Source organism: Neoarius graeffei, chromosome 1 (genome assembly GCF_027579695.1).
Source record: "Neoarius graeffei isolate fNeoGra1 chromosome 1, fNeoGra1.pri, whole genome shotgun sequence".
NCBI lineage: Eukaryota > Metazoa > Chordata > Actinopteri > Siluriformes > Ariidae > Neoarius > Neoarius graeffei.
The window spans coordinates 107,687,061-107,710,488 of record NC_083569.1 but is presented as its reverse complement, the minus strand read 5'-3'; the positions used below and the strand labels follow the sequence as shown (position 1 = coordinate 107,710,488).

At 42.2% G+C, this 23,428-nt stretch overlaps 1 protein-coding gene across 2 annotated transcripts; it reads right to left on the bottom strand.

Annotated features, from left to right (window-relative positions):
• Positions 1-3,026: 3,026 nt before the first annotated feature.
• Positions 3,027-22,685, bottom strand: tada1 (transcriptional adaptor 1). 2 transcript variants are annotated; one of them, XM_060914135.1, is made up of 8 exons: positions 22,525-22,685; positions 20,030-20,121; positions 17,755-17,820; positions 17,545-17,642; positions 17,245-17,460; positions 16,981-17,132; positions 12,776-12,932; positions 3,027-3,563 (listed from the first exon to the last, which is right to left on the bottom strand). In XM_060914135.1, the coding sequence occupies exons 1-8, from the start codon at positions 22,620-22,622 to the stop codon at positions 3,411-3,413; spliced, it is 1,032 nt and encodes a 343-aa protein (XP_060770118.1). In that variant the 5' UTR covers positions 22,623-22,685; the 3' UTR covers positions 3,027-3,410. The 2 variants fall into 2 exon arrangements, with proteins under 2 accessions (XP_060770118.1, XP_060770110.1); XM_060914127.1 differs by having other exon boundaries at positions 17,545-17,645; positions 22,525-22,684.
• Positions 22,686-23,428: the final 743 nt, after the last annotated feature.

Genomic DNA, 23,428 nt, shown 5'->3' with positions numbered 1-23,428 from the left:
TCTGTCATTAAACAAGCACTTAAGAAATTATGTATATATTTTCTGACTGGTGATTCGCTGGAAATGCGACACGTACCAAAATATACTCCACAGGAAGAAGGAAACACCAAAACAAATTACGCACAATAAACATGAATCTATCTTTTGCAGACAAGAGTGTAGTAGCTCAACTGGCCTGCCATTAAAACAGCCATGACGACCAAAACATCAAACGTGACAACGAGAGACAGGACCAACCTCCACAACAAATTGTTTACAGCAGGAAAGTCAACAAAGGACTCAATTTAGTTCCCTGAAAAATCATGAAGTTGACTTAAATAGCAGTTCGTTATCAACAAAACCCCCCAAAACAACCTGAGAATACAATGACCAAACTGTGTGTAGGTCAAATTCTTTCAAACAAAACAATCAGAACTGAAATACACTGAGAATGGATGGAGACATGATTTAAAGAACTGAAAGCAAATTTATCATCAAAATCCTCTCACTTTATTAAACAGCGGAATGCGTTTTTGATCACTATTTTGTCGCTGCTATAGCAAGTTCAGTGTTTGAAATATGCTATGTAAATATCAGTCCATATGTCAAAGCAACAGCCGTAAATGAGATTTGTTGAGACCTGTGCGAGACATCGTAGGATGGAAGTAAAACGTACAGTGGAAATCAAAGTGACCAACATCTGCCAACGTTGCCAAAAGACGCACATGCCTAGCCTGGGCCCGCCCATCCTAAGCGTGACGCAACACGAGGGCCTGTTGCGAGCTTAGTCTGGCCAGGCAAGCTATCTACAGCTCTTCCAAGCTCCCGAAAAATCGGGAACCAATCAACTTTGAGCATCTCCAACGGCCCTGGGTAGAGGCGTGTTCAAGGCACTGACGTAGTAGAACTGCGACCGGAAGCCATAGATTGTTTACAGAATCTATGCCGGAAGCGCTTCATTCACGCTTCCGCATCTATTACGCATAGATGCTGTATTGAAAGCATTCAATGGGAAGTTCTCATTGAAAACGGAGCAAAGAGCAGCCCTGGAGGTATTTATTGAAAGGAAGGACGTTTTCGCCTTGCTCCCGACCGGCTTCGGTAAGAGTTTAATCTACCAGTTAGCCCCGTCGCGTCGCATACGTCAGAGGAAAGAGTGATGTGATTGGTTTAAGCTTCGTTACAGCCTTTTCTGGCTTCAACCAGTAGCAAACTGAGGCATTTCAAGGAGGCGGGTCAACCACGGGCTCTGGGAAACGGTTGGGCTTAATATCTTGGCCAGACCAATAGCTCGTAGAGCTTTGTCGCGTTAGCTAGACTAGCACATGCCCTCTTTCAAATGCTGATGTAATCAAGCCGGAAGTTGTGTTTGTTTTGATTGCGATTAGGAAAGTTTGAAAAAAGTCGGCAGTAATCGTCATTTAAACTCATTTTTGTGCAATACTTCGTTTGGAAAACAGTTTTCAAAATGGCAGCACTGACACCTGGCTGACACTTGACGTTTCGAAGTCTCGTGAAGATCGCGTGGATAAGCGACGCCTACTGTGGACCAAACGAACTAAATTTAACATGGCTAAAAACCGAATAGGCCGATAAGTGGAATATTTAATTGCCAATACGAGTCACGATATAAGGTTACTGAAACCGAAAACGTAATTGGATAACACGTTAATTAAGAAATAAAGCAAGTTTAAAAATGACTTCAGTTCTCCTTTAACTGAAAATTGTTTACAAAAGGGAAAAAAAACAAAAACCAACTAAGTTTTGTTCCTTGAGGGAAGATCTACCCAAAACATCAATCAGAACTGAAATCTGATGAGAAATCAGAGAGGAGATACAATGAGTGAGATGCCTTCGTTAATTTGGGCTAATTAGTAACTTGTTTGCAAAAAAAAAAAAAAAAGACAAAACAACGACTGAGTTTGTGCGGAGTGATGAGTTCTTTCAAACAAAACAGTCGGAACGGAAATCTGTACAGACCCGACGGAGGAGATATGATTTAACTGAATTGTGCACGACAGACGCCACGCCGTATAGACAGATGAGCTAAAAACTCAGGAAGGAGTAGCGATTCTCCTGAAACCGGCCTAATTAGCAACTTGTTAATGAGAAAATCACAAAACCAAGGAGTAACTATGGTGTAGACTGATTAGATCTTCCAAACAAATCAGTCAGAATCAAAAGCCATTGGAAACTCAGGGAAGAGGAGCAGCCATTTTTGTGAATTGTGGATGGAACCTCATGGCCAGATGAGCTGATCATAAAGGCTCGGAAGTGGTGCGACAGAAACGCACTTGTCCTCTACGTTACTCCCTTCCCTGTTAACTTCAGCAGTCAATCTGGAGGGCCTGTATGTAGAAGACGGCGGATAGCGCTTTCCTCAGAGTGTGTTAAGGCCAATTTATGCTGACAACCCAGTCCTCGCAGATAGCGTCGCAGACAGTGTCTGCGTAGCCCCCCCCCACCTTCGCAGACGCTCTGCGCGCACCTCCCAAAAATTGACCACCACCGCAGAAGCCTCGCAGACAAGAGGGCTCCGATTGGTCCACTCTACATCCGCTGTACACGCACTTCCGCTTCCCTACTTTCCCGGTTTGTTTTGTTTTCACGACTGGCATTTTTAAAAACACGAGCGAAGATGCAGCAGCATGAAGAGCGGTTGATTAAGGAAGTACGTACATCTATACGACTCCAGTTCTAGTCATTATAAAAAAAAAGTTCTAGTCATAAGTAACCGGAGGATAAACACTCCACTAACCACACCCACCAACTACTCCTAGCGACTTCGCGCCCCCTTGCGTTGTGCCGGTGAATAACATCGCGCACGCCTATTACTCCCCGCTCAACGATAAATTACAACTGTCTGCGAAAAGCTATCTGCGAAAGCCTTGTCGCAAGAGCATGCAGAGGCCTTTACGCTGCACTGGATGGTTCTCTAGCAGGAAGTGCGTCGCGTCTCAGCCTTCACCCCTTTCATGTTGGTTGCTGTCGTGTAATAGGTGAGAACTGACCAGAGGGCGGGGCTAAATAAGGAAAAGGAGAAGGAATGACCACAAGAGGGGGTTTATTTCCTGGATTTGCGAACCTTTACAATGAAAAGGTACATGTGTAGGAACAAATATTTACAAAAGTAGGCTACACCAAAATACAGCTGGAGATTATACCCTGTCCAGAACGTTAGCATGGACCCTGAGCTATGTAAAACCATAACTGGTCCGAATCTTTCTGAACACCTGGACTGTGATCGGATTCGTTTAATTCAACGGTCTATAAAAAGTAACGTACATACTTAAATCACAAGACAATTCACATTTCTCCAAGTGGTAGTATTTCCTCCAGAAGCTCCAGGCTGTCCATAATACCGCTCGTACACGGTCCAGGTTTCCTCCAGGAACCAGCAGAAGGTGGAGCTGAAGAACCCGGGTGGTGCCTCAGCAGAGTGAGAGCCCCTCCTTGAGGGCCAGGCGCTGCCTGTGGATGTGATCTTGCTCCAACTCCTCGTGGCTCGGGTGCCAGAGGCGGGCGAGGATGCGCTCCATGTTCAGAGCGTACACCGTGTGAGACGGCATCACGCTGCGCTGCACCTGACCCACACACACACAAGGTTTGGGTGAAAATCATTTCAGTTCTCGACTACCAAAATTTCCACAATGTTCTGTAGCTTCTCCAACAGACTGGAGCTTTGAATGCAATCTACCTAAAATTTGCAAAAAATGTGAACATTAAGCAAATAAACCCACTTTGTTTAGACGTTTGAGACGAGACGGGGGTTCAAAATGACTCGCGACAAAACCGAATCGCTCTTTACATCATACGCTGAAGTGCTTCGTTTTCAGTTGACGATAAACCGTACCTAAACACTTTCACGCACACTATTAATAGATAAGTGCCTCAGGTTGCGGAGAGAAGTCGCTAGTCCGGTTCATGACTCGGATTGAGTGGGTGAGATTATGATAAGTAAGAAATAACATGACAAGGCACAATCGGGGTGGTGTGATATGCGCAAGTGGAGTGCCATTACCCTGCTAGACGCTGTTTTATTCTATCCACGTTCATGGCTACTCTACTACTATGATATCAGCTCATATACCGTGAGTAGAGGGAAGAAAAAAAAAACGGCGGAGGGTGTCGGTGAACCAACCGAGGATGAAATAAAAACTCTACACTCCAAAATATCAAGTATTTAAAAAGAAACAGAAATGGCTAAAAGAATATAGTCGAGTCTGTTCCCCCCAACAATATCGCCTGTTCCACACTCCAGCCCAGTCGGTGGCAGTAATGCACCTTTAAGTTGGTTTACCAACCACCAGAACACCCTAAAGAGGCAGAAGAAAACCTTAAAAAAAAAGGCACAAAATACAGAATAAAAGTAGCTGATGGTAAGAACGTATCTTTATTTTTCAAGAATTATCGCATATTTCACAAATTGCTCCCGTCATTTCACCATTTTAAACGGAAAGGATTGTCAGACGTTTTGTCTAGTGTTTTTTTTATTGAATTTGGGCAAAAAAACAAAAAACACGTTTCTCAAAATCCAGTGAATGTGGATAGAATAAAACAGTTATTCCACTCAATCTGGCCGTACATGGATTGTAGTGCGGTCAGCTCCTGTATTTAATAACTTAAATTATTTTTTTTCGCCATCCAGTTTCCATCAAATCCTGCGCTCTGATTGGTTCGCAAGTTATGGACCTCTGGCGACTCGCTCGTTCACAACAACAAACATAGTAGCAATTTATGTCAACATTTTTCACATTTCTCAGAATAGCATTCATTTTATAGCACGGACAGCGATAACGACAGTGTTCACAGCGAAAGCGAGTTTTACTACCCCGAGGAAGAAGAAATAAAAAAAACATTTCAGGAGAAAGCTAAAAACCTCTAACTGTTGCTAACGGCGAGCAAAAACATGGCTGAATCCTGAATGACTCCTATTTGTATAAATAGGGCACTACATAGGCGGCAACATGTAGGTTTTTTCCTGCCATGGAAGTGCACTTGTATACCGAGGAGGAAGCCATTTGCATTACAGCCATGAACGAGGATTCAAAATGGCGGCTTGGCTCGGTTTTCCTTTTCGGGTGCTCTCGTTTTCTGTTAGAATTTGGTAAAGGAAAAAAAATATATATATTATTTTAAGCTTAAGGTCGGTCCGTATGGTGAAATACCGTGACCTCGGCCCAGAGGGCCTCGCTCAGTACTTTCAAGACCTCAGTCACCGTATTTCACCATATGGACCTCCCAGCTGGTAAATAACATATATAATTTTTACTTATTAAAATATTTAATCATGATTAAAATCGCATTATTGTCCACAGTTAACTCACGATTAATTGCAAATTGATCACTTAAAAAAAGTTCTAAATGTATACTAAAGGGATATTTTTCAAGTTGCGGCAAGTGAGAGCAGACAAATCCGCTCGCTTTATGCAAATGCATGTGGCCAGGTCAGGAAGGATAAGGCTGAACACAGCAAAAATTATTTTTGTGGGTAATAATAATAATAATAATAAATTATAATACAACTTCTCCAGTGCCTCTCACATCCAAGGTTGCTTTACAATTATTAAAAAAAAAAAATTCCCCTATGGTATTTAAAAATTAAGCAGTATTAACTTTATATTTTAAAGCTTTAGCACCATTCAGTGTAAACAAAACTAAACTCAACGCCCTTGCTGATGTGGACTCTGGACAACAGTAGTGGCCATTTTGAAATAAAGAAAATAAAAATACAAAACCCAAATAAATCCATTTGTTAAGGCACACGGCTCAGAAACATGCTTTCCAGTAAAATGCAAAAAAACAACCCCTAACACGTGGACCTGAACACATTTTTTCTCCCTTCTGGACCATCAAGATCATAGAAAAAAAAAAAAAATTACGCACAGTCAGAATGCAACAGTCTACAACCCTGATTCCAAAAAAGTTGGGACAAAGTACAAATTGTAAATAAAAACGGAATGCAATGATGTGGAAGTTTCAAAATTCCATATTTTATTCAGAATAGAACATAGATGACATATCAAATGTTTAAACTGAGAAAATGTATCATTTAAAGAGAAAAATTAGGTGATTTTAAATTTCATGACAACAACATCTCAAAAAAGTTGGGACAAGGCCATGTTTCCCACTGTGAGACATCCCCTTTTCTCTTTACAACAGTCTGTAAACGTCTGGGGACTGAGGAGACAAGTTGCTCAAGTTTAGGGATAGGAATGTTAACCCATTCTTGTCTAATGTAGGATTCTAGTTGCTCAACTGTCTTAGGTCTTTTTTGTCGTATCTTCCGTTTTATGATGCGCCAAATGTTTTCTATGGGTGAAAGATCTGGACTGCAGGCTGGCCAGTTCAGTACCCGGACCCTTCTTCTACGCAGCCATGATGCTGTAATTGATGCAGTATGTGGTTTGGCATTGTCATGTTGGAAAATGCAAGGTCTTCCCTGAAAGAGACGTCGTCTGGATGGGAGCATATGTTGCTCTAGAACCTGGATATACCTTTCAGCATTGATGGTGTCTTTCCAGATGTGTAAGCTGCCCATGCCACACGCACTAATGCAACCCCATACCATCAGAGATGCAGGCTTCTGAACTGAGCGCTGAGAACTTGGGTCATCCTTCTCCTCTTTAGTCCGAATGACACGGCGTCCCTGATTTCCATAAAGAACTTCACATTTTGATTCGTCTGACCACAGAACAGTTTTCCACTTTGCCACAGTCCATTTTAAATGAGCCTTGGCCCAGAGAAGACGTCTGCGCTTCTGGATCATGTTTAGATACGGCTTCGTCTTTGAACTATAGAATTTTAGTGGGCAACAGCAGATGGCATGGTGAATTGTGCTCACAGATAATGTTCTCTGGAAATATTCCTGAGCCCATTTTGTGATTTCCAATACAGAAGCATGCCTGTATGTGATGCAGTGCCGTCTAAGGGCCCGAAGATCACGGGCACCCAGTATGGTTTTCCGGCCTTGACCCTTACGCACAGAGATTCTTCCAGATTCTCTGAATCTTTTGATGATATTATGCACTGTAGATGATGATATGTTCAAACTCTTTGCAATTTTACACTGTCGAACTCCTTTCTGATATTGCTCCACTATTTGTCGGCGCAGAATTAGGGGGATTGGTGATCCTCTTCCCATCTTTACTTCTGAGAGCCGCTGCCACTCTAAGATGCTCTTTTTATACCCAGTCATGTTAATGACCTATTGCCAATTGACCTAATGAGTTGCAATTTGGTCCTCCAGCTGTTCCTTTTTTGTACCTTTAACTTTTCCAGCCTCTTATTGCCCCGTCCCAACTTTTTTGAGATGTGTTGCTGTCATGAAAATTCAAATGAGCCAATATTTGGCATGAAATTTCAAAATCTCACTTTCGACATTTGATATGTTGTCTATGTTCTATTGTGAATATGATATCAGTTTGAGATTTGTAAATTATTGCATTACATTTTTATTCACAATTTGTACTTTGTCCCAACTTTTTTGGAATTGGGGTTGTAAGTCGATTCTGTACAGAAGTGCACTTTATCACAACTTGCGCTGACCAGCTGCTCGCTACATCACTTCCTGTTTTCCCCAAACTACAGGGGAGGGGCATGGAACGTGCATGCGTTAATGGCGCGTCAAAAGCATTAATGTGCTCTCACGTTAACTTCGACAGCTCTAATTTTCATACAACACAACAGCACAGTGCGGAGCATGTTATTCCGCAGTGATTTGCAAACAATGTTTAATTTATTATTAATAATGTGGAACGTCCAAGAAACAAGTTACTTCCTGTTCTCAACTACATTACCATGGTGATAAACAGCCATTCTCTCACCAGCCTCTCTCTTCAGATCAGATCTCTCTCTCAAAGCATGACGCAGCTTGTCATTTTACCGAGAAACCGAAAAGCGTAAACCCCTCTGTCCTGAAGACTTCCTGAGCAGATAAACTTTATAAAGCACCGTGACTGTTAAAAAACGACATCTGAGACTCCTTCCACAAATGTTGCATAAACGTCTAAGAAAAAAAAAGCCAACATCAACGCAGTAATGGCATTGTTTAACAGAAAAGTTATGGTTTTAAATCCGTTTATCAGCCCTGGATCATGTGGCGCGTCTGCTTTAGAAGTCCCTGTGCATGAGCTGTTATACAGCAAGCATGTTAAAGAAAACAGCTCAAAATAAACTGAGCTACAAGTCCGTCTTTATTTAAAAAACAAAAAAAACCCATGTTGAATTTGTTCTTAACGAGGCCGCCATCATTCCATTGTGCGTGGCATGATGTTTTCCGCGAACACGTTGGAAGAGTACGAGTGCATTCGAAACTCGTGTCAGCACGGCGAAGGATTCTGTCAGGGACTGATGTAAGTGCAGAAGATCTTTATGATAAAAGTGCAAACGGTCCAAATCCGCAGGCAGAGATCGTGAACGGTAAAACGGGTAAAAAGGTCGCGCGAGGCACAAACGGAAGATCGTCGACAGAAGCAGGGTCAAAAACGAGGAACAGGAATCAGAAACCAGGAAAATATCAGTCAGGAAACAAGGCTCGGTAATGGGTCACAAGAACGCAATACTTCGCAAAGCAAGTCTGCATTTGGAGTCCTTATTTAGGTGCGCTGATCGCGCCTTAATCCCGTGCAGGTGCGGGTCATTCGCGGTGAGTCAGTTCCGAGTGCGCCCGAGTGTCCTGTTGTGACAACTCGACTATTTTATAGAATATGGTCTCGCGTGACTTCTTGGTCAATTTGTTTGCATTTCTCCACAAAAATTATGGCAATGCAGTCTGAGAAAAGGAATCAAAATAAAAGTAGTGGCTAGTCTTTTGACTGTTTATTTAAAAAAAAAAAAAAGTTACCTGCTCATCTTCCATCCGTTCAATGCGCGACACGGTTTGCTATCGTGCGGAATCCTACGTCACGCAGCGCCAGCCTTGTTTTCGTCTCCTAATACATCCATGTACCTGACTAATCCAGTACAGCTGCGCCCGGGGAAACGGCCCAACGGACTGATGTTATAACTTGATTTATTTTTTTCAGTGAGAAAGTCCATTTAATTCTTTTCATCTAGAACATCTGGCATGAATGTAAAATGACATTTCATAACTCCGTAATTACAAAATTCCCTGGTTAAATCGCTTTAACGCTAACTGATAGTTCAGGTTACACCTGGAACTACCCGAACTGTTACATGACAATAATGCACACCTTCTGAGCAATCAGAATCGAGCATTCAACTATAACCCGTTACAGTTGTGGTCAGAAGTTTACATACAGTGAGACATGAATGTCATCTTGGATACATGAATGTCATGGCAATATTTGGGTTTTCAATTATTTCTTTGAACTGTTCTTTTTTTCTGTGGTAGAATGATTGGACAGCATACATATTAAAAAAAACAAAACTAGAATTCAGTGCACAATTTTCTTTGGGTTTTCTGAAATCAACACAGGGTCAAAAGTATACATACACTCACTTTGATTATTAATTCAGAGGGGCTGAAACTTCCAAAACGTCTTATCTTGCCAAGGCCGAGGTCTCTTAACTTCCTGTTAGTGATCATGATGGACTACAGCTGGTAGCTTCTCTGTGCCTTCATAAAAAGGGTTTGTTTACAGCACTCATTGGATTGACCAACACACAAGAAAATGGGAAAGTCCAAGGAGCTTAGTGCAGATCTGAGAAAGAGGATTGCAGATGTACACAACTCCGGAACGTCTCTTGGAGTCATTTCTAAACAACTGCAAATTCCAAGATTAGTTCAAACAATTGTATCCAAGTTATTGTAAGGTGTAGTCACTTTGCCAAGTGCTTCAAGAAAACCCAAACTGCCACCCTCAGCTGAAAGGAAATTGGTTTGGATGGTCAGGAACAACCTGGGACCCACCATGGCACAGCCCTGCCATGAACTGGAAGCTGATGGATCACTGTCTACAGTTCAGATGACCATGGACTAAGAGGCCTTCAAGCTTAACTAAAGTTTGAAGCTGACCACACGGACAAAGAAAAAGCCTTCTGGAGGAGCTGTATGGTCAGATGACCAAGATTGAGTTGTTTGGCCACAATGAGCACCGTGTACAGAGGGACACTGTACCAGCTGGTGGTGGTGGTAGGATCATCATGCTCTGGGGCTGTTTTGCTGCCAGTGGAACTGGTTCATTGCACAAAGTGGATGGAATAATGAAGGAGGACGACCTCAGAATAACCTTAAACCATTGGAAACTTGAACATGATTGGGACTTACAACAGGACAATGAACCTAAACATGCATCAGAGCTGGTTGTGGAGGATAAAGCAGGCTAATATGAAGCTTAAAACAAGTCCTGACTTCAACCTTGTTGAAAATATATGGACCGTGCTTACAAGTTGAGTCCATGCCAAGAAAAAAATTCAATTGAACTCTACCAATTCTACCATGAGTCGTTAAATATCCAACTAGGATTCTGCCAGAAGCTTGTTCATGGTAAACAAAAATGTCTGGTCAAGGTGAATCTTGCGAAGAGACATTTTACCCAAACATTAGGTGTGCTGTATGTATTTTTTTGCCCCTCTATGTATACTTTTGACTCTGTGTTGATTTCAGAAAACCCAGAAAATTGTGCACCAAATTCTAGTTTTTTTTTTTTAAAGATGTACAATTGTGCTTGAAAGTTTGTGAACCCTTTAGAATTTATGTTTCTGCATAAATATGACCTAAAACATCATCAGATTTTCACACAAGTCCTAAAAGTAGATAAAGAGAACCCAGTTAAACAAATGAGCAAAAATATTATACTCAGTCATTTATTTATTGGGGAAAATGATCCAATATTACATATCTGTGAGTGGCAAAAGTATGTGAACCTTTGCTTTCAGTATCTGGTGTGACCCCCTTGTGCAGCAATAACTGCAACTAAACATTTGCGGTAACTGCTGATCAGTCCTGCACACCGGCTTGGAGGAATTTTAGCCCATTCCTCCGTACAGAACAGCTTCAACTCTGGGATGTTGGTGGGTTTCCTCACATGAACTGCTCGCTTCAGGTCCTTCCACAACATTTTGATTGGATTAAGGTCAGGACTTTGACTTGGCCATTCCAAAACATTAACTTTATTCTTCTTTAACCATTCTTTGGTAGAACGACTTGTGTGCTTCGGTCGTTGTCTTGCTGCATGACCCACCTTCTCTTGAGATTCAGCTCATGGACAGATGTTCTGACATTGTCCTTTAGAATTCGCTGGTATAATTCAGAATTCATTGTTCCATCAATGATGGCAAGCCTTCCTGGCCCAGATGCAACAAAACAGGCCCAAACCATGATACTACCACCACCATGTTTCACAGTTGGGATAAGGTTCTTATGCTGGAATGCAGTGTTTTCCTTTCTCCAAACATAACGCTTCTCATTTCAACCAAAAAGTTCTATTTTGGTCTCATCCGTCCACAAAACATTTTTCCAATAGCCTTCTGGCTTGTCCACATGATCTTTAGCAAACTGCAGACAAGCAGCAATGTTCTTTTTGTAGAGCAGTGGCTTTCTCCTTGCAACCCTGCCATGCACACCATTGTTGTTCAGTGTTCTCCTGATGGTGGACTCATGAACATTAGCCAATGTGAGAGAGGCCTTCAGTTGCTTAGAAGTTACCCTGGGGTCCTTTGTGACCTCGCTGACTATTACACACTTTGCTCTTGGAGTGATCTTTGTTGGTCAACCACTCCTGGGGAGGGTAACAATGGTCTTGAATTTTCTCCATTTGTACACAATCTGTCTGACTGTGGACTGGTGGAGTCCAAACTCTTTAGAGACGGTTTTGTAACCTTTTCCAGCCTGATGAACATCAACAACGCTTTTTCCGAGGTCCTCAGAAATCTCCTTTGTTTGTGCCATGATACACTCCCACAAGTGTGTAGATTAGATAGAACTTTATTGATCCCTTTGGGAGGGTTCCCTCAGGGAAATTAAAATTCCAGCAGCGTCATTACAGGATAAACATCTTCACAAACGTGTTGTGAAGATCAGACTTTGATAGATCCCTGTTCTTTAAATAAAACAGGGTGCCCACTCACACCTGATTGTCATCCCATTGATTGAAAACACCTGACTCTAATTTCACCTTCAAATTAACTGCTAATCCTAGAGGTTCACATACTTTTGCCACTCACAGATATGTAATGTTGGATCATTTTCCTCAATAAATAAATGACCAAGTATTATATTTTTGTCTCATTTGTTTAACTGGGTTCTCTTTATCTACTTTTAGGACTTGTGTGAAAATCTGATGTTTTAGGTCATATTTATGCAGAAATATAGAAAATTCTAAAGGGTTCACAAACTTTCAAGCACCACTGTATAATCATTCTGGCACAGAAAAAAAAAGTTCAGAGAAAATCACTGAAAGCCCAAATATTGCCATGTATGTAAACTTCTGACCACAACTGTCTATGAAAATTGCATTACGAGAAGCAACAGGGAACTTTCGCCGATTATGTTTTGTTACTCGTTACAGAATGGCGTGCGCTAGTTTTAACCGTTTGTAGTTACACTGAACGCTGTGGAACGTCAACTTGACAAGTTCCGGTCATCACTTCTGTTATCGCAGCTACAATAAACAGTCTTTTCCCCTCGCTCTCTTTGTGTTGAAGGAAAAAAAGTAAACAATTCCTCTGTCCTGAAGATGTCCGAACGCTTATCGCTTTACCTGCGACACTTTGCGCTTTCGACTCCTTCATAAAACAAACATTTCGTGTATATTTCTGTGATTAGACATTCAGTCGAGATATTCCTCCCTGAATAAACTGATCATGTGGGCTATAGAGATTGACATGTCACCTGTAGAGCCTCCAGTAGATCGTACATGCTGATGGGAGGCAGAGGGGCGGGGGCACTGGAGCCGGAGCAGGCCAATAGGAAAGCAGCCTGCTGTTCTGCATCGTCTGGAGACACTTGAGAGGGCGGAGCAGCCGGCAGCGAGGCACTGGGAGGGGGGCTGTGGGGAAACGGATACACCGCTATCAACTCACTGCACAACTGAGTCCCGTCTCTCAGAGCTGATTCTATTTATCGTGCACAATTTTATCTTGGTTCATCTTAATTCATCATCATCACACGTTAGACAGAGAGAACTCTCCGCTGTATAGCTCCGTTTGCTGTGCTGTGAAAATTCTTCATGCAGACGCTCGTCTAAGTTTCCAAATCTGTCATTGCTTAACTCTTAAATATTTTCGATCTTTAAAAAGCTTATAAATTTCTTTGGAAAGCAGAAATGTTATCTAATTAAGATCTGTTCAGTACTTTGGGAGTAATGGCAGGTTGAAGTTGGTACAGCAGAGTAAAAACTCTGCTCGCGTGACGTCGGGAAACCGCCGGTGCTTTTCTTTCTGAGTCACGGGAAAGCGTTCAGGCTCTCTCTCTCTCTCTCTACAAGTTTCCCACTGGACGACTCGTCAATATCAATCAGATCACTTTTATAGTGATGTTCTCTCGCTCTCATGGTTTCTGATGAAGGATTCAGCAACATTTTCCATCTGATAGTTCTGATTCACGGGAGACTTTGAAGTGAGTTTTCGTAGCTTTACCTACTTATTTTTTCAAAATCAAACTGATTCATGTAAATAAATAACTATTTTAGAACAGAACTGGAGTTGTTTCAATGAAAAATAGAGATCTTCGTGGTCGGAATGATATTTGTAAAGACCGGAAGTCAGAAATGCGAGTGTCGATTTCAGTTCAGTTCACGTGAATTGCTTATTGGACATGGATCAGGGAGGTTTTTTTCGAGGTCCGCCTTCAAAGCTGTGAATAATAATCGAAATAATCATTTGGTTTTTTCGTGGTCCGGTTTCCATCAAATCCTGCGCTCTGATTGGCTGGCGACCTCTGGCGACTCGCTCGTTCACAACACACACAGTTGCAATTTTTTTGTCAACATTCATTTTCGCATTTCTCAGAATAGCAGCATTAATTTTACAGCATGGATCGCGATAACGACAGTGTTCACAGCGAAAGCGAGTTTTACTACCCTGAGGAAGAAGAAATAAAAGAAAACATTTCAGGAGAAAGCTAAAAACCTGTAACTGTTGCTAACGCCGAGCAAAAACACGGTTGAATCCTGAATGACTCAATTTTGTATAAATAGGGGACTACATAGGCGGCAAAATGTAGTTTTTTTTCCTGCCATGGAAGTGCACTTGTATACCGAGGAGGAAGCCATTTGCATTACAGCCGTGAATGAGGATTCAAAATGGCGGCTCGGCTTTCCCTTTTGGGCGCTCTCGTTTTCTGTTAGAATTTGGTAAATAAAAAAAATATTATTTACCAGCTTAAGGTCGGTCCGTATGGTGAAATACTGTGACCTCGGCCTTGAATACTGACCTTGGCCCAGAGGGCCTCGCTCAGTACTTTCAAGACCTCGGTCACGGTATTTCACCATACGGACCTCCCAGTTGCTAAATAACATATACACATACGTGTGTGTGTGTCATATATATATATATATATATATATATATATATATATATATATATATATATACACACACACACACACACTTTCACATACACTAGTAGGCCCTACTTTTGAGAAATACAAAAGGCCTACAGAGCACAAAGACGGGATTAGAAATAGTCTTCGATTACTTTTTTATTGAGTGTACTGATTTAACTTTATTTAACCTAATTATCATAATTAATGCTACTTTACATGATTGTTTTTTTACTAATTTTTTCAAACTTCCTATTCAGTCTACAACTAATCGATGTGCTGCCAATTTCCATGTAAATATCTTGGGGGAAAAAGAACAGTTATAAAGGAAAAAACATTTGATCTCACTGGTTAATGAGGCCCATTTTGGACCATGTGACCCTCAGACAGATGATTACGGCAGGTTTCTAAAAATTAAGCCTTTTTTTTTTTCAATCTTTGATTTGTAATATCTCAAGAACGGATAAACATTTTAATTCTGTGTAAAGGATGTTGTTCTGTTCTGTTGTTCGCAATGACAGCAGTGTGGATTGAATTTTCACCTGATATGCTTACGGTTTATAACCCGGGCCCTAGTTTATTTACTTACCTATTTATTTATTCCTTCCTTCCTTCTAATCCTGACACTTCTGTCCAGCTTTTATATTCACTCATCACAATTCTTGTTTTTAGTACTATTAATACACATTCACCTCTGTATTTTTATCTTTATATTGTAAAATTATAATATATTATAAAGCATACACTACCGTTCAAAAGTTTGGGGTCACCCAGACAATTGTGTGTGTTCCATGAAGAGAGTCACACTTTTACTTCCCACCATAAGTTGTAAAATGAATAGAAAATATAGTCAAGACATTTTTCTGGCCATTTTGAGCATTTAATCGACCCCACAAATGTGATGCTCCAGAAACTCAATCTGCTCAAAGGAAGGTCAGTTTTATAGCTTCTCTAAAGAGCTAAACTGTTTTCAGCTGTGCTAACATGATTGTACAAGGGTTTTCTAATCATCCATTAGCCTTCTGAGGCAATGAGCAAACACATTGTACCATTAGAACACTGGAGTGAGAGTTGCTGGAAATAGGCCTCTCTGGAGCACTTGCATGTGACGTCACAGCCGATCCAGATTGTGACAGACGCCATCTTGTCGGTCAAACGCCATATTTCTGCCTTCTACTTCTGGTTCTACTTCCGCCTTTTCTTCTGGAAAACCCTACTATATACAATTCTACTACAACGGCTGCGGCTACAAGCTCTCCCTACCTGTGCACATTTTTTGTGTTGCGTATTTTTGCATGTTGTTCGTCTGTACCGGACTTCAATATCCACTACAACCGTATGGAATTACTGGACATTGGTTTCCAGCAGAAAATGACGGTTTGTAGCGATTTCCATCGCATGCACAACATTCCGGACAAGATAGCGAGACCAGCGGGGTCTCCGTGGATTGTTATCGGAAGCAAAGCGAAGGAGGCGGCGTTGGGAGCGGAAGCAAAAGCTAGGCTGCAGGCAGAGCCGGCCTGTTGACTAAGCTCAGAAAACAGCCACTCAAACCTCCACTGCTAAGCCTCTACCTCTCCAACGCCAGATCCATGGTAAACAAGACGGACGATTTGGAATTACAGCTGGAATTACCTTATTCTATTATCGGCTGGTCAGTGCTATACTCAATACTTAAGTGACTTACCCATCCAATGAGGATTATTTTCTTGTTTACAAGATGCCACATCTGAGTCGCTGACAAATCCTGAATTTCTGTAAAGATAACTGTCCAGAGATTTATAAGCACGCAGTGTTTCACCACTGAACAGCGAGGGAAAAGTTAATGAGGTAATTATACACGTCTGGGTATTCCGCCTCTGGCAGTTCAATATCCACTGACACGGTCGTGAAAACTACGTCCGGTAAGCCATAAGGGTCACTAATCTGTAGGTCGTTTATTTTAGACATATATCTAGTTATCTGTTCATTAGAAAAATGAGCCGTGTAGTCCGTCGGTTGAAATTAATCCATTCTGTACACGAGTGCAGCAGTATTCAGCGGTGTTTTTTACCGACAAGATGGCGGCTGTGTACTTTCTGGTCACATGACTGCAAGATCTCTATACACCTATGTAGATATTGCACCAAAAACCAGACATTTGCAGCTAGAATAGTCATTTACCACATTAGCAATGTATAGAGTGGATTTCTGATTAGTTTAAAGTGATCTTCATTGAAAAGAACAGTGCTTTTCTTTCAAAAATAAGGACATTTCAAAGTGACCCCAAACTTTTGAACGGTAGTGTATCTATCTATCTCTATCTAACCTGTTTAATGAACATACTCTCCCCCAGTCTGGGTTTCTTCTCACACGTTGATGCAAATGGATGCGCATCCTGTAACCATGACAACAACACTAAAAATACAAGCACATGGCTTTGCATCCCAGGCAATCGCGACTAAAAAGCCAGAAGTATGTGGACACCAGTGCATTTTACCGCGTTTGTGACTGTGAATATGGAGAATATGAGCATCCTCAGGACGCTAAGAGCTAAACGCAGTGCCGCGACTCACTACTCTGTGACGGCGTGGTACGCAGCCAGGCTGTTCTTGAGGTACGGCTGCGGCGCGACGTCACTGCCGAAGGCGTACCGGAAGTGTCCCTCTCTCAGACGGTAGGCTTTTCTCCGCGACACCACTGCAGTGATGAGGTCCTTTAAATGCACCTGAACAACAATTATAATAGCTGCTGGATCATTATTCTCAAAAACACACTGACTATGATAAGTAAGGAATGAAACACTGCTGTTACAGGCAAACTCTCTCTCTCACACACACCTCGAGAGCGGACACGACAGTGCTCACGGCGTCCTCGGTGACGTTATCGAGGCCCATCTCAAAGGCGGTCACCATCATGCGGGCCTCCAGCTGCCCCCGCGTGGGCAGTAAGTGTGTGTGAGCACTGAGCTTCATCATTTCCTCTTCCTCGGCTCCGGACTCGCGTGGGCTGAACGTCTGAGCCCCACTCAGCGGGTTCTGGGGCTGGAAGCGATGCTGGACAGAGACAAAGTGAGAAGATCAGTGGATACAACAGACAAGCTCGCAAAAAAAAAAGCCCGCTCATGGCACTTGACTTACATCGAATTTCTGCCGCACGGAGGAAAATTTCTTTTTGCCTTTCGGCTTGGCGGGCTTCGAGGCAGAACCCCCAGACCACTGCAGTGAGCCGGGACCCTCTGCTGGACAAAAAAAAAAATTTTTTTGGCACAAAGCTCATTTGAAAAGTAACGTCTCTAAATGCTGCATTTACTTTATAAGAGCTTTTATCGGATGTGCAGTAAATCCTACCTGGTGTCGATACGATGATCTGGCAGCGTGTGAGAATGGCCAGCAGGAAGTCATTGTGGGCGTGAACTGCAAAAGTGAAGAAGAAAAAGTGTCCGAAACACACCTCTAAAAATAAAAAAAATTTAACGCATCCTTATAACTATTGTCCATTTTACAACCCCAGTTCCAAAAAAAAAAAAAAGTTGGAACGCTGTGTAAACTGTAAATAAAAACAGAACGTATCAAATGTTGAAACTGAAAATTTTACTGTTTTTTGAAGAAATATATACTCATTCTGAATGTCAGTAACACATTTAAAAAAAAAAAAGTTGGGACAGGGGCATGTTTACCGCTGTGTTGCATCACCTCTACTTTTAACAACACTCTGTAAACATCTGGGAACTGAGGAGCCCAATTGCTGTAGTTCTAGAAGAGAAACGCTGTCCCATTCTTGCCTGATATACAAGTTCAGTTGCTCAACAGTTCAGGGTCTCTTTACTCTTTGTTGTATTTTGTACTTCATAATGCACCAAGCGTCTTACATGGGAGACAGGTCTGAACTGCAGCAGGCCAGTTTAGCACCCAGACTCTTACTACAGAGCCATGCAGTTTTTAATATGTGCAGAAAGCGGTTTGGTATTGTCTTGCTGAAAGAAGGAAGGCCTTCCCTGAAAAAGATTTTGTCTGGATGGCAGCATATTGCTCTGAAACGTGTTTATATCATTCAGCATTAATGATGTACAAGCTACCCATGTCATGTGCACTAATGCACCCTCATAGATGCTGGCTTTTACAAATCACATGGTCCCTCTGCTCTTTAGCCTGAAGGATGTTGTGCCCATGATTTCTAAAAAGAATTTCTACTTTTGATTTGTCAGACGTCGGGACAGTTTTCCACTTCGCCTCAGTCCATCGTAAAAGAGCTCAGGTCCAGAGAAGGTGGCGGTGTTTCTGGATATTGTTTATATCTGGTTTTAACTTGCATTTGTGGATGCAGTAATGAAGTGTTTTCACAGACGATGGTTTTCTGAAGTGTTCCTGAGCCCATACAGTGATTTCCACTACAGACACGTGTCTGCTTTTAATGCAGTGTCACCTGAGGGCCTGAAGATCACAGGCATCCAATGTCAGTTTTCAGCCTTGTCTCTTGCATACAGAGATTTCTCCAGATTCTCTGACTCTTTTAATATTATGGACCACAGATAATGTGATCCTCAAATTCTTTGCAGCTTTACACTGAGGAACGTTATTCTTAAATCGTTGCACCATTTGTCTTCCACAGAGCAGTGAACCCATCCCCATCTTTACTTCTGAGAGACTCCGCCTATCTGGGATGCTCTTTTTATACCTAATCATCTTACTGACCTGTTGCCAATTAACCATTACACTTTTTTTTTTTTTTTTCAGTCTTTTGTTGCCCCGTCCTAACTTCTTTGAAACGTGTTGCTGACATCAAATTAAAATGAAAGAGACAGAGTGAGAGAGAGATGTCAACATGTTTCTGTGAAGGAGAAAAGGATCTTGAATGTTCCGTTACAACTAGAAATGGATAAAAAGTCCCACGTCATTTCAAGAGTTGTTGGAAAAATGCCACTCTGCGCCATGATAAATCACCCAGCTGTTGATTAACTTCCTAGAACAGCATGACACTCACTGAGTGTTTTATTTCTTACTGTTGGTACCTGGGCACCCAGTGCATTCCCTCAAAGTCTCTATGAAAACAGTGTCCTTATGTGCGCGTGCTGATCGCACTCAAATCAGCATCGGGTGTTTCCCATAATAGCTGGGTTCCAAGCGCGCGCGCGCCAAAGCATCCCTGAATGCCAATGCACTTTTTAAGTCTCGGTGAAGGTGAAACGATGTCTCGAGGCCCCTGCATTTGTCTCGAATTCATCTCAAGAAGCTCAGCGAAGGTTCCCTGAACTTCAGGAAGCATTCCCAAACCCATCTCCGAGTCTTCGCTGCTTAGTTCACCGACGAAAACATCACCACCAAATATCAGTGAAATCTTCTGCAACGTTTTGGATCACTCACGAGGTGGAGACACACCGGAAACAACTCGCGAAGCTCGGAGAACATTCGTGGGAATGCTACGGATTTTTCATCGCCGAGTATTCACAAACTGTAGCATGATTTTCTGAAAATATGTCCGAGTAGATCCTTACGTATATACACTCCTGCTTATTGGTCACCTTGTACAGCAGAAATATACATTTTCAAAGTAGTGTGTGTGTACACACCAAGTACCAGTCAGTAATTGTATCTAAAGTGAGCTTAGAGAATAAAAAAATCTCACCATTATCGTGTCCCAGAAGGCGGCGAGCCTCAACATCAAACTCCTCTTTACTGATTTTCTGTTTGAACCACAGCTTCAAATTCGCCCAGTAACTAATAAACACAAAAACAATTATTGGTATAAATGGTACATTTGAGATGAAGGAAATAAAACTCAGAAATCATAATACCATGTAGCGTGTGTGTGGGTGTATAATGACAAATGTATACTCGTTTTAAAAAGCTATTTCAAAACACACTTGTTCGTTCATTTAAATTAGCCAGAGAACTAGCCAGCTCACCTAACGCGCGCGCACAACTGCTAGTTAGCTCACCTAACACACAACTGCTAGTTAATTAGCTCGCCTAACACACACAACTGCTAGTTAGTTAGCTTATAGCTAGTTAGCTTATAGCTAGTTAGCTCATGTAACACACACAACTGCTAGTTAGTTAGCTTACAACTAGTTAACTCACCTAACACACACAACTGCTAGTTAGTTAGCTCACCTAACACACACACACACACACACTAGTTAGTTAGCTCACCTAACGCACACAACTGCTAGTTAGCTTATAGCTAGTTAGCTCATGTAACACACAACTGCTAGTTAGTTAGCTCACCTAACACACACAACTGCTAGTTAGTTAGGTCAAAACTAGTTAGTTAGCTCACCTAACACACACACCTGCTAGTTAGTTAGCTTATAGCTAGTTAGCTCATGTAACACACAACTGCTAGTTAGTTAGCTTACAGCTAGTTAACTCACCTAACACACACAACTGCTAGTTAGTTAGCTCACCTAACGCACACACAACTGCTAGTTAGTTAGCTCAAAGCTAGTTAGTTAGCTCACCTAACACACACAACTGCTAGTTAATTAGCTCGCCTAACACACAACTGCTAGTTAGTTAGCTTATAGCTAGTTAGCTCACCTAACGCGCGCGCGCACAACTGCTAGTTAGTTAGCTCACCTAACGCGCGCGCGCACAACTGCTAGTTAGTTAGCTCACCTAACGCGCGCGCGCACAACTGCTAGTTAGTTAGCTCACCTAACGCGCGCGCGCACAACTGCTAGTTAGTTAGCTCACCTAACGCGCGCGCACAACTGCTAGTTAGTTAGCTCACCTAACGCGCGCGCACAACTGCTAGTTAGTTAGCTCACCTAACGCGCGCGCACAACTGCTAGTTAGTTAGCTCACCTAACGCGCGCGCACAACTGCTAGTTAGTTAGCTCACCTAACGCGCAAAACTGCTAGTTAGTTAGCTCATAGCTAGCTCACCGAACACGCACAACTGCTAGTTAATTAGCTCATAGCTAGTTAGCTCACTTTACACACACAAACACACAAAACTGCTAGTTAGTTACCTCACCTAACTCGTGCGCATACAACTGCTAGTTAGTTAGCTTATAGCTAGTTACCTCATGTAACACACACAACTGCTAGTTAGTTAGCTTACAGCTAGTTAACTCACCTAACACACACACACACACACACACTCACACAACTGCTAGTTAGTTAGCTCACCTAACGCACACACAACTGCTAGTTAGCTAATTAGTTAGCTCACCTAACACACACAACTGCTAGTTAATTAGCTCGCCTAACACACAACTGCTAGTTAGTTAGCTTATAGCTAGTTAGCTTATAGCTAGTTAGCTCATGTAACACACACAACTGCTAGTTAGTTAGCTTACAACTAGTTAACTCACCTAACACATACAACTGCTAGTTAGTTAGCTCACCTAACACACACAACTGCTAGTTAGTTAGCTCATAGTTAGCTCACCTAACACACACACACACTAGTTAGTTAGCTCACCTAACACACACAACTGCTAGTTAGCTTATAGCTAGTTAGCTCATGTAACACACACAACTGCTAGTTAGTTAGCTCACCTAACACACACACAACTGCTAGTTAGTTAGGTCAAAGCTAGTTAGTTAGCTCACCTAACACACAACTGCTAGTTAGTTAGCTTATAGCTAGTTAGCTCGCCTAACACACACAACTACTAGTTAGTTAGCTCACCTAACACACACAACTGCTAGTTAGTTAGCTCACCTAACACACACAACTACTAGTTAGTTAGATCACCTAACACACAACTGCTAGTTAGTTAGCTTATAGCTAGTTAGCTCGCCTAACACACACAACTACTGGTTAGTTAGCTTATAGCTAGTTAGCTCGCCTAACACACACACAACTGCTAGTTAGTTAGCTTATAGCTAGTTAGCTCATGTAACACAACTATTAGTTAGTTAGCTTATAGCTAGTTAATTAGCTCACCTAACACACAACTGCTAGTTAGTTAGCTCACCTAACACCCACCCCTGTCCCCTGAATAAAGCCCCTCTAATAAAAGGTTCGGGTGAATAAAGGCGCTTTAATAAAAGGTTCGGGTGAATAAAGGCGCTTTAATAAAAGGTTCGGGTGAATAAAGGCGCTTTAATAAAAGGTTCGGGTGAATAAAGGCGCTTTAATAAAAGGTTCGGGTGAATAAAGCCCCTCACTGTTTGATATTGTCCCCGATGGCGTCCGTCAGGTTCTTCTTCGCCAGCTCCAGTTCACTCGCGTGAGCCGCCATAGCGACATCAGCGGCGCCGACCATCGGCCTCAGCAAAGGGGGAGGAAGCGGGACATTAACGCTGATCTTCACACAATACCAGCGTCCCGGAAATCCGCATGCAGGCTGATGATATGGAGATCGCAAAAATTCCAAACATGGCACCGCTCATAGTGTTGTCTCGCCACGCGAGGAGAATGAAGCTTCCGTTACAAACTGGGGAAAGCGCAGCGCCCCCTGCTGTTCAGGAGTGGCACAGCGCAGCACCTTTTTATTTATTTATTTATCTCATCTCATTATCTCTAGCCGCTTTATCCTGTTCTACAGGGTCGCAGGCAAGCTGGAGCCTATCCCAGCTGACTACGGGCGAAAGGCGGGGTACACCCTGGACAAGTCGCCAGGTCATCACAGGGCTGACACACAGACACAGACAACCATTCACACTCACATTCACACCTACGGTCAATTTAGTCACCAGTTAACCTAACCTGCATGTCTTTGGACTGTGGGGGAAACCGGAGCACCCGGAGGAAACCCACGCGGACACGGGGAGAACATGCAAACTCCACACAGAAAGGCCCTCGCCGGCCACGGGGCTCGAACCCAGGACCTTCTTGCTGTGAGGCGACAGCGCTAACCTTTTTGAATGTTTTGTTGTTGTTGTTTTGATTTATTAGGTTAAAATGCAGTACATACAAAATATGGCATAAAAACCAGTATTACACAAAAAGGTGTGAACACTTGTTTCCATTGTGGTCCCAGAGACTTATCACAGACAGCCATGGTTACTATACTAAGTAAAACCCAAACTATAAATAATAATAAAGTAATACAAAAAAATAACAATAATA